The 16,915-nt window shown below is 40.9% G+C and overlaps 1 protein-coding gene across 2 annotated transcripts in view; it reads left to right on the forward strand.

Annotated features, from left to right (window-relative positions):
• Positions 1–16,915, forward strand: part of macrod1 (mono-ADP ribosylhydrolase 1) — a 125,814-nt gene that overhangs the window by 71,001 nt on the left and 37,898 nt on the right. For both annotated transcript variants that reach the window (XM_083891621.1, XM_083891620.1), the window contains exon 5: positions 12,697–12,813. In XM_083891621.1, coding sequence (XP_083747747.1) covers positions 12,697–12,813 — 117 coding nt within the window. The remainder of the gene's footprint in view (positions 1–12,696; positions 12,814–16,915) is intronic.

Consider the following 16,915-nt stretch of genomic DNA (forward strand, 5'->3'; position numbering starts at 1 on the left):
TCCTTCCCTCGCTCTCTTTCCAGCTCCATCCTTGGGGGTTTTGTTAAGTCAGAGCCTACAGTAGGTGTTGATTAGAGAGAGCGGGTAAGGGTAGAGACGTGAGATGGATAGAGCACACAGAAAGAGAGATGGCAGGCAGATGATGGTTAGAACGACAAGACAAGAAAAAGAAAGCAACGATGGTCCGTTAGTGTTTGAAGGCAGTCGCTGGAGACAGAAATACACAAAAATCATTGAGTTTACGTCATACTGCATTGAATAAACAGTGTTCATTCAGCTTGAATGTGTTTTTCATCAGAGTATCAGCAACAAAAGGTCTTTACAGTGCTTTACTACTCAGTCTCAAGGGTACCTGGGAAAATGTCATTCAGATAGATCAAACGCACACCTGCTGACATTGTTTTTTCACTTCAATCTAGACGAGGACTGGGCTCAAGCAGCGCATCAGCAACAAATTCAAGGGCAGGAAATTAACCTTTTTTTTATTTTCACTGGCTGCTAATATATTTCAGAGCTCATCTTTCATCTCGATGTTTACCACTCTGATTGATTTTCCAAATGGAAAAGAAAGCCCATATGATGGCTGGAGGTCAGCCAGAATGTTACCACAAGCTTTACCCTGAGATCACTTGTCAAGATACTTCATTACACTGTTGTATATTGTACTGCTTTAGTAGTAAAAGTACTAATTCATCACAAATGAAAATATCAGCTTAACCGTTTGAGTAAGATGATACGGTCTTGCAAAAATTGTATTTATTTACTGTATTTAGAAATGGGGACATTGCACATTAATGATCATCATGGTGTAAACATGCCAGATTGTAGCCAGTGGCTTATTTACATCGGATGGTGCAGGACAACCTAATGCACTAATACATGCAAAAGACAACCATGAGGGGAAACAAATCCAGTTAACAAATGGAAGGTAAACCAGGAAATAGGACATTTTTCATTTAATTGCACATAGATTTGTAAAGGGTCGTAAGAAAGTTTACCTTTTTTGCATTAAGTTTCAATATTGATATGAGTATCCAAGTGTGGACAAATACTTATTTGGGTTTGTTTTGGAGGCGTTTTAGTTGATATTTATATGTGTGTTGACAGTCATTGTCTCTGCATAAGTCTGTAAGCAGGTGGTTATTCGCTTTGTGCTTTAATTGGATGTCAAGGACTGGGGAGTTTACACATCAAATGTACCTGCAGGCTTGGGTTGGGTTTGGGCACACACACAAAGAAAAAACAGAACGCCTGTTGGGTTTGTTGGGCTCAGTTGGTTTTACAAAGAAATACAGTCTTCCTTTTACTTCAGTGACATCATGCACATAAGCCTGCAGGGAGTGGAGGTTACTGATGACACTTGTCTTACCAGCATTATTTGACAATAGTCTTACAAGTGTCTTCTTTAAGTCTTTTCAAGAGTGTATGCTGGTAGTTCTTGTGAAACCTTGAGGTGCATTTGAGGCCATTATCTGGCTACAGTATAAATCCTCTTCTGTAGAAATGCAAACCATGGGCTTTACCATGTCTTCAAAGAATAGAGTGGTACGTCTGCTTGGTCAGAGTGTCCAGCTCCAGAGGAGGTAAAACACCTCCAGACTTTCCTTGGATTCATCAGGTGTTTGTGCACTGAGAAATGCTGCTATTTGCCCTCCAGATAAGTTTTTCAGAGTCTACTTCTTATCCTCTGAGATCTCCTCAAGACACTGTCTTTTCACAGTGCTTTCACCGATTGAATTTTATTAGACACAGCGAATTCTGTATGGATGTCTTCTATCTCTTAGGGAAATTTCTGATTTTCATTTTAGAAAGCAGTGCACACACTCTAATATGGAGTTTTAATATGGATGCATGGGTTTTTGACTATGGGATGAAGCCAGAGTAGAGTATTTGTGTTTGATCTGAGAACCTGCTTCCTTTGAGGTAAGGTTTACAGTGCTAGCCACTGCTCTCTGTGTCACCTCTATCTCCACTCGTCTCCAAACCTAATAGAAGATTATCGCAGCGTGAAATGCATATTTGTGTGTATTCATTCACCATTACAGCGGCGAATGTGGCTCCAAGCAGAGGGGGATTGCTTTGTGAGATGGGTGTTACTTAGTTTTCCAACTTCTTTATCCGCACTGTCTCTGACAGTAATTACCAAAACAACCCCTGATTGTCCAGTTTGTATAAGAAGTCGAAAACACTTCTGGAGCTTTTTGTCGGTGTGTATTTGCATCTTCAGCCATACTCCGACTATTTGCCATTATCTTGCTTTACTAAACTGATATAATATGTATCCATATATATGTATATATATATGTATTTATGGTAACACTTTAGATAAGGGAACACATATTCACCATTAACTAGATGCTTACTAATGTGCATATAAGTAGCATACGAGTCCTTTATTAGTAAATATTAAGCAGGTATTAACACATTATATAGGAATGAAGGAAAATAATTAATGTCATAAATGAGATAGAATAAGGTTATGTAGAATACGGTGTCAATATGTGCTTAATGATTACTAATAAAGGACTATTATGCTACTTATATAATGTTAGTAAGCACCTAGTTAATGGTGAATATGTGTTCCCTAATCTAAAGTGTTACATGTACGGATATATACACTATACATATATAATATGTATATATAATATATATATATATATATATATATATATATATTATATATGTATAATCAAAACATTGCTCTCTTGATTCACACAGAGGGAGTCGCATGTAGCCGATTGGTTTAATCAGCATTGTGAGAACTCATTTGGCCCTGGCTTGAATGTAAAAGAATAAGCCACATGTCTTGGACAGGTGGAATGGAAAAGGCTTCAGTTTAACTACAGTATTATGATTTAAGTATTTAAAAAGCCAGAACTTATCCTTAAACGACTGTCACAGCTTCACATCTCGAGTCATATTTGCGGCGAATGGAATCATCTATTCAAAGCCTTCACCTGCTGTGATGTGCTGAAATTGAATCGTAACAGGTTTGGGATCAAACAGGGACACGTCGTTAAAAAACAGGCAGAAACAGGCAGCTGGTATTAGAGATGTTGCTCTGGGTCTGCGGGGACAGAGAGTGCACAGGATGTAAACCAGCTATAAGCATTTGACTGGTTTAGGTGTTGCACGACATCTGACCCAGATAGATGAGCACAATCCCAATTAAAATTTCATCCACTTCCACTTTTCTTTATTTGGTGGAGATAAAAAAAGAACAAAATCCTTTTGCACTGGATTTCTTGACGAGCTAAAAAAAGAAGAAAAAAAAAACAGGGTGAATTTGTGTGCACTGACATCTATAATCAATCCTCCAGAGCAGGGATGGGGTTTGATACCATGCACTCGCTCAGCTGTGGTCCTGGTGTGTCTGCACCTCTCTCTTTCTCTCAAATTGTCTGTATGAGGAGAAAAATGCAGGCACAAGATAGGCTTGTCTTCTTGCCTTTCAGAATAAATGAACAAGGGGGCATGTATTGTGAATGAAAGGGAGGGAGAATAAGATTGGTTTTGGGAGAGCAAAGATGAGACGAGCAGCAAAGAACACTTAGTGTCCCTTCCACATGCAGACAATAGGGAAGTGTCTCAGCCGCATGCATGCATTCTGTTTCACCCCTGTGTGTGTGTGAGGAGAAAGGGGAGTTAAATGAATAGTTAGTATTAAACACATCTCCACAATACAACAATGCATGTTAAGGTGCACACAAGTGTGTCTGCGTCTACAGCTCAGTGTGAGGAAGTGTGCATGTGTGTACATTCACCACCAGACCCATCCTAAATGTTGCCTTGGCAACAAGCTGGCTGAAGTAAATGAGTGTCCTGACTCTGCTGAGGGATTGTGGGAAAGCAATATGCCAGTGTTCCGCCCCATTAGTTTGACGGACAGTGTGTTTGGCCTATAAGAGGTCAGCTGGCAAGGGCAGCCATATTAGTATTCCATAGGAGAGACTTTCGGGATTGGTTTTTACTCTAATGTCAATTTACCTGTATATGTGTGGGCGTGCCTTCTCTATGCGGTTGTTGTTTTTGAGTAAGGAGTTAAGGCTTGTCCTGGCATATAAGGTTGCAGGCAGGCGTGTGCATCTGTTTGTGTTTGCGAGGCCTGCTGGGGGTTGCAGGCTCTTTGCCAGGTAAGCATATCGCCAATTATCACCTCCCAGTCCCCCATTTCTCTGGCTGCCTCGCTCCCACTTTACCCCAGAGTCAGTCAATATAGAGCCTGTGAGGGAGTCATGATAATACCTAAACTGGTCAGCTGCCTGCTTTGCTGGCTGGTGACTTGTCTAAAGGAGCCAAAACACTCATTTATACTCCCAGTTCTGCAACAATCCATCCATCCTGCATCCTTTGTATCCTTTCTCCTCTCTGAACCCCTGCTTAACATTCATCTCATCCCCTTTTATCTTTAGCCTCCCTCCCACTCTTCTGCTCTCCAATCCCCCGTCTGGTTATTCTTTTTGTTCTTACACATTCGTCACATCTTTTGGTCTTATCATACTATTATGTATGGTAATGAAGGCCAAATAATTTGAATATGGAAATGGTATTGAAGCTAAAATATTTTTAGTGTCTAGTAAAATAAATGCAATCCATGACTTCTTCTTCTTCTTTTAATCTGCTAATGGGTCTCAGCATCATTAGGTGTCGTCAATTATGGGTAATTGTTGAGTAGTTAGCATGCGACAGAGTCAATGGAGTATGAACAACAAGTATCCTTTGACACCGCAGTGATGCTAATTTGGTTTGTGCATCTGCTCTCTCTGAACCGGGATGATGTCACTCCTGATATATGGCACAGCGTTGTTGGGTTGATGTATGAAGCGGAGTTTGACCTTATTATCAAACTAAGGGAAATTGATTTGCACAGGTGAAGGTGAAACAAACATTGCAAGCAAATCTGATGAATATCTTGTATACGAGCGAATCACAATGTAATCTGTATGTGTTTATATAGCACTTTTTTGTCTTGATGACCACTCCACGCCATTTTACCCTTCATATATCCGCACAGCATTGATAAGCTGCCAGAAAAGCCACTACGAGCCATATCAGTATCAAACCCCGACATTCAAGATGTAAGATGACCAGGTGGTGGATTGTCACAGACAAATTCCATCAGAAATCCATTCATTTTCTACCGCTGTATCCTCCACATGAGGGTCTCGGGGGGGACGCTGTGCCAATCTCAGCTGACATAGGATGATAGGGGAGGTACATCCTGGACATTTCGTCAGTCCATCACAGGGATACATAGAAACCAACAACCATCCACTAATACCTACGGTCAATTTATAGTGTCCAATTTACCTAATCCCCAAATCTGTATGTTTTTCGACCGTGGGAAGAAACTGGAGAACATGCAACATGCAAACTCCATGCAGAAAGGCCCTTGTTCCGACCGGGTCTCAAACCCAGGGTTTTCTTGCTGCAAAGTCAAGAGTGCTAAGTAACCACTGCACCAGTTTTACTTTTTAAGATGCAAGAATCACTGGTGTGCATCTGCATTTTAGAAACATATGAGTCATGCACATCCTAAACCTCCTAAAACCACTGGCCATCTGTGATAAGAGCACAAATAAATATCTTAGTCTTCAGTGAGTGTGGCAGGTCTTCAATGTTTAGACACAGCTGTGTTTTAAAATGCTAATTTCAGCATCCTAATGCGCTTACAGCGTCATAGTTATAGCATGTTAGAAAAGTGGCTGCTGTCTTCCATTTGTCTTGCTACAATACACTGAATAGCCACCGGGGATGATTCTGCTGGTTTCAGAAAGGGACTCTGTTTGAAGTCAATGGGGGAAATGAACCTACTTCTCAGTTGATTTATAAAGTCAATGAACATTTGCCTGAGGAGTTAATAGTCTCAATCACTCGTTTGGAGTCTTCTCCTATAGACCTCTCGGTTTGCTCACACTGCAATGTTGGCAGGAAAAGCTTCTGAAAAATGAATGGCACCAGTGCCTATTTCAAACTTTAAGAGAGATCAGACATAGATCGTTAAGAGATCAGGCTTAATTTGCAAGAATTGTGCCCCTAACTTTGTCCAATGAAGGGTTTATAAATGTCATAGTGTATCTTGAAATACAGTAAGGCTTTACATGTTAGTCCAAAATGCTTTCACACCAGTAAGTGCTGCCAGTAATATAGGTCAGTCTATGGATGTGAACATCGCCGCTTCCTGTCAAAATGGCATTGTTTTGGTGTTGGGATTGTGTGATGACATCTATAACACATGGTGTCAATTTTGTAGATTATCTTACCCTTTAGAGTAAAATGTATGATTAGGTACAGCACATATTCGGTTCCATTCAATACAGTTTGGCTTTATTTGTACCATATAGATCCTAAGAGAAATAGTTTGTAAATTGTCAACATTGCCAAATCAAGATTCTGGAGGCTTCAAAGCGGTACAGTTTTATGGGTGACGTCACTCATGGTTGACACTTTTAATGACATGCTTACAATGTTCACAATCTTAATTAAGCATGTTAGCACTCGAAGAGCTAATTAAACACCAAAGCCGCACTATAGCTAGTACGTGTGACATCAATGCAGAGAAATTAAATTCCCCCTTTTAAAAAAATAATTTCAAGAGGATAAATATTTAATGAGGAATAAAAAATTCAGTCATTTCACCCTTGGCAGCGTGACCAGATGGACTCTGATATTGTGCAGCAGATGTAATAGATAATATTGATACATTCAGTCGCAGGCTGTCCTTGAACACTAACACACCTGCAACTGAGGAAGTACTGCTGCTGCTGCTGCTGCAGCTTCGCCTCAAACACATCTTTCACTTGCACTCCCCTCTGATCGTGAATTCCCCCTTCATATTTTGGACTGTGGTGAGGTGACAGAATAGTGTCTGAATCTGCTCAGTTGTGTGTGGCGCTCACGCTGGGCTATTACACTGGCTCCCACAGAGTCAGAAGTTACTACATACTGAAGGAAAGATGGAGGGACAGCTCGCTACACTGGAGAAGTGGGAGTCACTGAGACACTGAATAAATGCATGGATATTTATTATCCCTGCTCAGCTGGTTCACGCTGTGTCCAAAGAGAGAGGGAGAGAATGAGGTCCCTTTCACACCTAATAGTCCGCTAGACTCGGTACGATTTGGTACTCAGTTCAGTTGGGAGTTCCAACGTTCATTTGAATAACGTACTCTCCTCCTCGCCTGAGGCGGCGCTGCAAAAAATCCTATCACTCTTGGGTTTTTTATTTTGTTTTATGCAAACATACTATTTAGCTATTTGCCATTACTTAGCCATTACCTCCAGCTACCTCAATGCTCTACACGTGCATATGTTTTGGTTGTGTTTACCCACAGTGCACTGCATTGTACCCACAATGCCCTGCATTGTAGTCCACTTCCTGCATTTGGTTCAGCAAACCGAGACCTACTTTTCTAAGCAGACCAGAGTTCACGTCTTTGATGCGCCACAGAGTTCATTCACACCTCTCCAAACGAACCAGACTTTCAGAGCAAGCGTACTAGGGTTTGATTAAGAAGGGCTGGTGTGAATGCAAACCTTCTTCCTCTACTCTCCATTCGATCAGGCGTAATCTTACTTAAACAGGAGAACATCAAAAGATTAATCTGAATGTGCAAAGAGTGATTCAAAATGACACTATTTGCAGCTAAAAGGACACAATGTGATGGCTTCAACCTTTACTTTTTCCCGTTTTAAGAAAAGATGGTTGAAATGTTGTGTTTATGCATCCCCAGGAATGACTGACATGGTGATAATGACAGCAGAAATTAGTTAGTAGGTCAATTTAGTTTGAGTGTGACAATAAACCCCAGAAGGCAGTCAGCCATGGGCCACACCAACGTCCCTCCCTCATCATAGTTCTATCTGTGGCGCACCAGAGACACAAAACTCCTTCTAAGGGGGTGTGGACATGGTGGATCAAGCCAAAAGATTCTTAGGGCCCCTCTATATACGTGTGTGTGCAGTGTCCTCAGAGTGTTGCTGCGCATTTTCCATTTGCATGCACAAAGCAGCTGTTCACTTCATACTGAAAAAAGAATCCGTGTTAGTCTAGCATTCCGTGCATGTGTACTCGATCTCGCATTCCATTCCAGTAGTGGCAATTTGTTTGTCCTTGTATTCCTTGAGCGATGAGTTGCACACATTCACAAAATGTTGGGTTACGTATGTCGGTCCACAGAGAGTCCACTAATACTGTCACAGTCGTAGGACAATGATGGACTTCTGTAGACTCTCGGAGATGGAAAGTAATATTAACCACTGAAATTAAAAATCTTATTTACAATAATGTCCCAGCCAAGACAGGCATTCAAGACAGACAAACAAATTGCAGTAAAATGTACATTTACCGTAAAGTAATATCTACAGCCAGATTTGCTTGACTCCATGTTATTTAAAGCCTATTAAAATACATTATGAGAGCAGCTGTTTAAGATTCAGCTGCTTTTGTAAATTATTCCCAAACTGATGGAGCGGCATAGTGCAGAGCTGAGGGACATTTCATAAAAAATGAGTCCTGCAAGCGTTGGCCATAGTTTCCACCGCTTTTAAGAATGATTCAGAGCCCTAAGTGAGGAGAAAGTAGGCTGTCATAATAACAATGTGAGAAGCATGAAAGCCAATTGGGTTTCTTTTCATTTATCATGCTTTTGTCGCAGTTGTTCACTCACCTTTTATGTTTTTTTTGTGGATATTTAGTATCACTTTGCAGTCATTTGCATGTTTGTTTACATCTCTTTATTTCAGCACTTCATCACTTTGTAGTGATTTCTTCACTCCATGCAAAAGCTCTGATCCAGGCATCTGAGTCTTTACCCATGTACGTCTGTTCAGTAATCCATCAATGATGCTAATAAGCCAACCTATCACCTTGGCACCAGAGGTGGCCAGTCAGACTCTGGTTCTCTACCAGTGTCGCAGTAAATTACACAAACATTACGTTAATCAAGGTTATGGTAATTACTGTTTTGACATTTTTATGGTCATGTGCCTTTACAGATTTCATTAAACTCGTAAATTAACTCCCTACTTTCTTTTTCTACTTGGATAATTACCTAATCAGGGTGTTTTGTTGAGTTTTCCGTATGTGCTCACATGCATATTTGTATACTGTGTGTGTAAATGGGACACATTGCATTTGCAAAGAGGCATTTTGTGTGCGACTGTCAGGAAAAATCACTGTATCTCAAGGCCGTGCTGTCCTTCCTGGAGAAATGTCCAGGTTTTATTATTTACATATGCAAACGCTTTCAACTGAAGTCATGAAACAACAGATACAATTCAATTGTGTTCTGTGTTGGTCGCTTGTTTCAGCTCAGTTTCCATCTCTGTTAGTGATGCTGCTTCCATATCTACCTTCAGGTTCCCCCCTCTTTCCATCCCCTCCTCCTCTTTCCATCTCACCGTCCTATCACTTCCATCTATTTCAGAGTGAGACTCTTTTAAACTCACTGTGTGCTCTCCCTCTCTCTCTCTCTCTCTCTGTGTGTGTGCACACCTGTATCTTTGTGAGAAGTTGAACTAGTCTGAGGCATAGACCTGACAGTGCACTCACACAATGTGGATATTATATAAAAATTCCAGCACAGCCAATCTAATTATGTTTTTTTGTGTTAAAAAGCATCATACTGCACAGTCCTAACAGAGCTCTCTGTCAAGGACATTTCCCCCATTGTCTGTCACCTTTAGCCACATTAGCAAATCTTGCTATGAAGTTGGCCACGACAGACACTGCTCTGCTAAGTTATGAAAACCGACCACCTACCGTCAATCTTTGGTGTGTGTTCATGTGAAGGCAGCCGTACAGAGTCAGGTTTCTGGTCATAATACTTAAAGGGGACATATTATGCAAAATCAACTATTTAATCATTTTAATACTTATATTTGGGACTCTGGAGGCCCTGTGAGTAGGCAAAGTGTGAAAAAAGATGACTCAGTCATGTTTTTGTGGTCCGCCTCAGTCTAAGTACAGGAGATAAAACATGCAATGTTGACTTCCGCACGCAATCTGACGTCACATTGTGCAAATTCCTGGAATTGTTGTCTGCTGTGTCCCTAAAAAATGCGAGAGTGCAGTTGAGGGCAATAGTATCCAGAAAAGCGGAAGTACAAAAAGTGTTCTATTCTTGGCTGCACAGTGCAGCACAGAGCTCTACACACATTTCCAGCCTCAGAGGATTTGCGTGTCCAGTGGATACATGTTATATATGACGGCCATGTGCCGACTAGAGTCGGCAAATGATGGCTTTTCCAAAGGCTAACAGCTTTTAGCTGCCGAAGCCTCAGTGACGCTGACATTAGTTTCCTGCGTCTCATTTGCATGAGACAGGCACTCAAAACCAACCGTTCTGAACAGGGCTGTTTTGGCAGGGTGATTGAACTGCTATGGTGCTTCATTCTTAAGGTATTTTGACCAAAGCATGTCACAGACATGTTCATTAGGACACCAGGGTTATAGGTTAACTTGTAGAAATCGGGTATAATGTGTCTACTAAAGTTTATGGCTAGATTTAGGTTTAGGTTGTGGTTAGAGGTAAACATTTAGTCATGATGGTGTATGTTGTGATGGCTTATGCATAATGCATGTTGGGTCTGGATAAGCACAAGTTTTTGAACCAAATTTGTAACCATAGAAACACAAGTGCACATAATACAAAGGAAGAATGGAATCGTCTACAAACAAAAGCTTGAGTATGGTTTCTGAACTTTTGCAGCCCTAAGGATGTAGCTTGTAGTTCTTGTCACACGTATGTCGAGCTCACAGTGCAACCCAGTTCATCACTGCACAGCATGACGTGGCACACCACGGCTCAGCACCGCATGGGATGCACCGACTTAACACAATAGTGTTTGCGTCACACCAGATCACTCTTTGTGTGGCTCCTAATTTTGGCGAAACAAGCCGCTGTAACAGCTGGTCTGCGCATACAGTCACAAATAAGAGCCACAGGCCGACGCACTGAGCTGTGACATATGGACGGGTGTTATTATACTATTTGTACCGAGTGCTGTCAAAGCTCTCAGTGCTGTGACAAACTCACTCCTGACAGATGTGTTTTAGGCTGGGTTAATTATAAAGTATTTGCACCAGACTAAATTGACTTCAGTATTCTTTCATAACAAAAGGCATTGGCGTGTCTGGCTTTTTTAAAATCTATAATCTTTCACCTTTCTCTTGGAGAAATGGCATTGATACTGTAATATTATGCTAATTTGGTGACATTTGAAGTGGAAAAATAAGTGTTGACTGGTAATGTTGTTTTCAAAGGTAGGAAGCACTGCAGTGAACTGTATACAAGTCGTGAGGAGGCGGTCAGATTCAATGTACTGCACGACACTGACGACTGTGTCACCAGAACCCTGTGTTTGGTTCAGGCAAACAAACTGTGCAGTGGTTTAGTTAAAGGTCAGATTGAGTTTGAATAAATATTAATTAAGTGAACACATCCATCCTTTGTAGTTGCTTCTGTCCACGACATGAGGATCATCTTTTCTTAATCAAGTGCTGTGAGTCATAACAGAACATGGTAAAAAAAATAATCCCTGATTGATATTGCAATTGTAATATGAGCTATAATGCTGTTTTTATGTCTTTATCCAACAACTGTAGTGCCTATTGATTTGGATATTACACATGGTCATACTTTGAGTTTAATTGGATTAATTGTGCAGCCCCAGTGACAGCCATAAAAAGCAACCATTATTAAACTGTTACTGATGCTGTGTTGCGAGGCGGATATTATATTATTGCAGAATCAAATGAATTGTGCGGAGAACGTGTAGGTAGGAAAAATCAGAGCGAGCCGTCTGTGTACAAACACATTACATTAAAACACTTCTTCTTTGTGATGTGTCATTTCCTGTCTTACACTGCCTGCACAGATTAAAATGTAACACAAAGAGAGTTAACAGCCGCACATTCATAATCCTAATTTCCCGTTATATACTGTAAATCATCAATCATTCAGATGTTGTAGGAATTATTTGTTTTTTGTGGTCGCAGCTTTCGTACAGTATCAATTTTTGTTTTGAGCAAGATTTTAGTTTAAGTCAAATTCATCTTCTTTTGCACCATTAGACAGAGAATCATAATATTAAAGCTGTTAAAATCAAGATTGTTTGAAAATTAACTCTGAGCAAATGTGTTGACTGCATGGGGGGAAGAGGGTAAATATTCTGACTGAACTATAATTGGCACAGCTGTAAAATTGCTTTTCCTGCATCACTAGCCTCCTGGAAATGAACTCAGTCACAGGTTTTAGATGTGGTGTGAATCAAAGATTGATACACATTTTTCAAAATATTATGTAGATTTATGAAAATGTAATTAATAAAGACTAATTGACCAAAAAGTCAGAGTCAGCCGAGCCCTTAATACATTAAATCGAGCAATTAACTATTGCAGTAGCCTTAAAAACCCATTAAATTGACTGATGTACAGAGAGATAGAAGCTTTGACTTTGAAAAAAAGAAAAAGAAATTGGGGATGAAAGGTTTTCAACATGCAAGACAGGAAGTGGAGCTGTCCAGCAATAATAGGCATTGTCTGAATCTTCCAGACATGATCTTTGACATCAATAAATGCATCACCTTGACTTCAAATAACATTTTGACTCCATTTTTTAAGAAGTTGGAGAGTGGGGATTTCCTAAAAGTAGGCCAACTCTCTGAGTCTCCTGTCGTCTCTCCTCTCTCCAGTGGATGGGGCGATCCATCGAGCTGCAGGTCCCGTGCTAAAAAAGGAGTGTGCTTCCCTCCACGGGTGTGAGACTGGAGAGGCCAAGATCACCTGCGGCTACGGTCTGCCAGCAAAGTGTAAGTACATAGTGTATGTGTGTGTGTTTTTACGTGACTTTTGGTGAATCCAGTGAGGCTGTTCTTCTGTTGTGGTTTATACTGGACTGCCTGCAGGAGTGAATGTGTGGGGAAAGTTTGACAGCGATGCAAAGAACTGCAGGAAAAAGAGCAAAGACTTTCCTCAAGTATATATATATTGTTTTTTTTTACCAGACGAAACTCAACCACCAGCAGAAACTCATCTAGGAGTCGACCATATTGTGACTTAGTGGGCTCTTTTTTTAGCGAAGTGGATTGCACCCACTTATTAAGCGGCGCTCCTCCGCAGCTGTGTACTCTGGCAAAACGGAAGATTTAACACGACAGAAAAAACTTTTTCGAGGAGTTTTAGTGCGCTAACAATAAATACATAAATATATAAATACATCAAAAAGAATCGTGTTTATCGGCAGTGTGTAAGTCTGGGTCGAGGGTTCGAGGGTTAGGGTTAGGTTTATCATCAATTGACATAGACATTAAGCAGTTAGGGGAGAAAGTGAACAGCAATAACTTTTTGAGTCAGAAAGGTCACAACAGACAGGAGGTTAAAGTTTGAAATACCAATTAAAGTCCAGTCTCTTCTGGGTAAGTTTGATATTGTCTTCCTTTTTGCTTTTGCTGTCCAGAAAGTTCTCATCAGCTCTGCTCTGTTGTGAATTAACAGCAGAGTTTGCTTGATTCAAGGGGAAATTACACACTAAAGTCTATCTGTTCATTGATTTATTGTCTATTTTATGTTTCAAAAAAATAACCCTTTGTGGCATCAGTGGCAGTTATTTTCAGATAGTGTAAGTTATTAATCCAACAGTGAGTTAAGAGTAAAAAAGTAGTTATTACTATATCAACATAATACAGTGCAATAAATGTAAATTATTCCTCTTCTATCATATTTTACTTATTTATTTCAACAACCAAGGAATTAAGGGAGTTTTTTTTTTTTTTTTGAGTAGCAGATGTTTGAATCGAAAGAGTGCATTTCAGTTTTTTTCATATTGTCATATCATCATAGCAATGTTCAGCAACATTATCACAGATCGTGTTTCCCTGAAGTTATGCAGCCCTAATTTAAGTGCTCGTTACTAGACTCTTTAAAGTGAACATGAAAGATGGTCTATGATGCAGAGACTTTAAATCAGTGACTCCCAGTGTTCATTATCTCCTGCTGTATCTCAAATCATTGTTCACATTTCAAAGCCTTCACTTTGCCTCTGCGTGGAAGTTTAAACTTGATTTTTTTTTTTTTTGTCAGGATACAAGGTGAGTTGTAATACCTTGTTAGGTTATATAATATCAACCACTACACCTAGATGTTTGTGTTCCTGCATGTGTGCATTTGTGTAAGACAGATATTAAAGGGGGAACTGAGTCTGTGATATCAGCTTATGGTTCCATTGAGAGTGTGAGTTCACAGAGGAAGAGCGGAGAAAGAAAAAAAAAAAAGAACAGAGGAGCAATAACAAAGGCAAGCTCAATGCAAGAAGGAGGGGGAGCAGAAGAGAGAGATAATGAAGGAGTGGGATAATGGTTAAAAAGAATAAAAATAAGATATAATAATGAGAGGCGTGGGGGAGGGGTCAGATGTGATGGAAGCGGGAGACAGGAGGGAATTAGAAGGAGATGAGTTCTCACATTGTCTGCTCTCCTTTGTTGGTTCACTTGTTTAACTTTGGTCGTAATTTATTCATGTGAGTGGACACTGCTGCTTGTCACAGTGTGTATATACACACGTTATGTGTGTGTGTGTTTCTCTGTCGCTGACACAGTGTGATGCCATGTACACTGGGCTGTGGTTACACCTGTTTGTGTTGCATTGAATGAAGGGTGTCAGTGACTACAGTTCAGGCTGTCTGTCAGGTCCTATCACTCTCTTACCTGTAACTATCTGTCAGTGTGATAGCTGTGTGACTGAGTGCCTTTCTGAGTCACTGACTGACTTAACTGCATCTGAGTGTGTGCATGTCAATGTGTTTGCCTCCCTAGTTTTTAGTATTCTGCTTTCACCCAGTATGTAGTTGGGGGACTGGATCGCTTCTCCCAAGACGAAATATTAAGTCCCAGGAATAAGTCAACTCGTGTCTGTTCCAATGCTTAAACACTCGCAACAGGACTTGATTACCTCCCAGCAGGAGGGACAGAAAGGCGAGACAGCAAAAACAGAGGGAAAGCAAAGGAAAGATAAATAAACAGTCGGAGGACTGTGTGGAAGCAAAAAACCTTGATAAGCAACACATGAAAATAAACCTCAAAAACAAAAGTGGAGGGGCTGAAAGACGGGTCCGGTCTCTAAGCCAACACTTTGATCTTGCCACCAGATGTGGGACTTGAAGAGTGCCTGACTCACAAATTACCAAATGGTCCAGAGGACCTGCTGTCAACCCTCCATGCAGAGTGTCCGTCGATGATCCCGCAGCCACTTAGCCAGCAGCATTCCACAACTGTAACCTAGCAACACGCAGAGCACATGGCACACCACTGCTGCTGTTTAGCAAGAGTCACATGCAATTTGTGATGTTGGCAAATGACAGCTGGAAATTTTCAAGCGGGCCCTGCATAAATTCACATATTAAGTGAAACTTAAAGCTAGTTAAATCAGCAATCTGTCAGCTCTGGAATGAATGAGCCAGTGTAAATGAGGGTCTGATTAGGAACGGCGCAGTTTGAAATCAGCCTGTTTGAGTGTTGCTCATTTGCGAGGCACATGCTTGCTGTAAAGATCCACACTTGTGTAGGCGTGTGTGTGTTTGCGTGTGTTTTTCAGTTGCCAGACAAGGGATCGTGAGCCAAATGTGTTGTCCAGACAACACAGCGCTCAGAGCTCACCTGTGTACCGATAAACACAGATACACCCCTGCTAACCCGTTCCCCAGTCACCCCTCGCTCCCCAGCCAAACACACTAGAATACAACATGGTGGAACACTGGGGAGGTGAGGAGAGGTGGGTGGGTCTATTCACGTCCTGTAGAAGATGCACTGTGCTTTAGTGACGTCAAAAGCTTACTGACACCATTAAGTCTTACTTTGTTGATCAGCTGATACACTGTGCAGTCATCACAGGAGAACATGAACCATGGCAATAAACCAACAATGATTGTGCAACAGTCTATTGTCACATTTAAATAGTACTGCACAGACATAATACAGTCATTTTTTTTGGGAGTTTAGTTTGTAAACATGCAGAAGGAATAAATGGGCAAAAACTCATTTTATGTAATTTATGAGTCATGCAAACATGTTGGTAAACCAGCTTTATGTGGATGATAAGTATAAGGTACATTCACGGTAAAACTATCAGTGATTATATATTATGTGCTCACTTTGAGTTTTACCAGTTTATATTTATTTATTTTAATTTATTCCACAAGAACGTGCCACTGAAATTAGAATCTATAAGACAGGGTCACTTAGCAGCATCATACACTTGGTACAGCCATGTTACCAGCAAATAATAATAATAACAGATGAAAAACAAAGCAAAGCAAAGCAGCAATAAATAGACCTTTATTTATTACTGTCAGCTCACAGTCACTTCTCTGTTATTTTAGGGTTAGATCATTTGGTTACATGTCCAGCTCGTGTGAAACCTGTGTTATTTTTACAGTGTTCATAGACTTTTCCAGTTCAGTTCTTGAATATAACATAAAACGAAAGTTACGTATGTAACTACGGTTCTATGAATCCTGGATGACCGCCAGAGGCGGTGCTTTAGCACTGAATATCTCCATCTCGCGCATGCGCAGGTCGAGTGTTTATACCAACAAAGTCACCCATGACCCCTGATGACGCCGGCTAGCCTATATCTTCCGGTGACATCAGAGGATCTGTTCCTGCAGAATCTTCTCGCGAAACCACGCGTATTCTGAGTGACGGAACGCTCTGGCGGTCATCCAGGATTCATAGAACCGTAGTTACATACGTAACTTTCGTTCTATTTCATCCTTACTGACCGCCAGAGGCGGTGCTTTAGCACTGGATGACCATAACAACAAAGTCACGAGGAATGCCAGTACGTACCTCAGTGAGAGGGAGCAGTAGAGGCGGGCAACAGGGCCACACCCAGTGGGTGGGGGGTGGCCACATTCAC

The sequence above is a fragment of the Microchirus variegatus genome (genome assembly GCF_963457635.1).
Source record: "Microchirus variegatus genome assembly, chromosome: 6".
Taxonomy (NCBI): Eukaryota; Metazoa; Chordata; class Actinopteri; order Pleuronectiformes; family Soleidae; genus Microchirus; species Microchirus variegatus.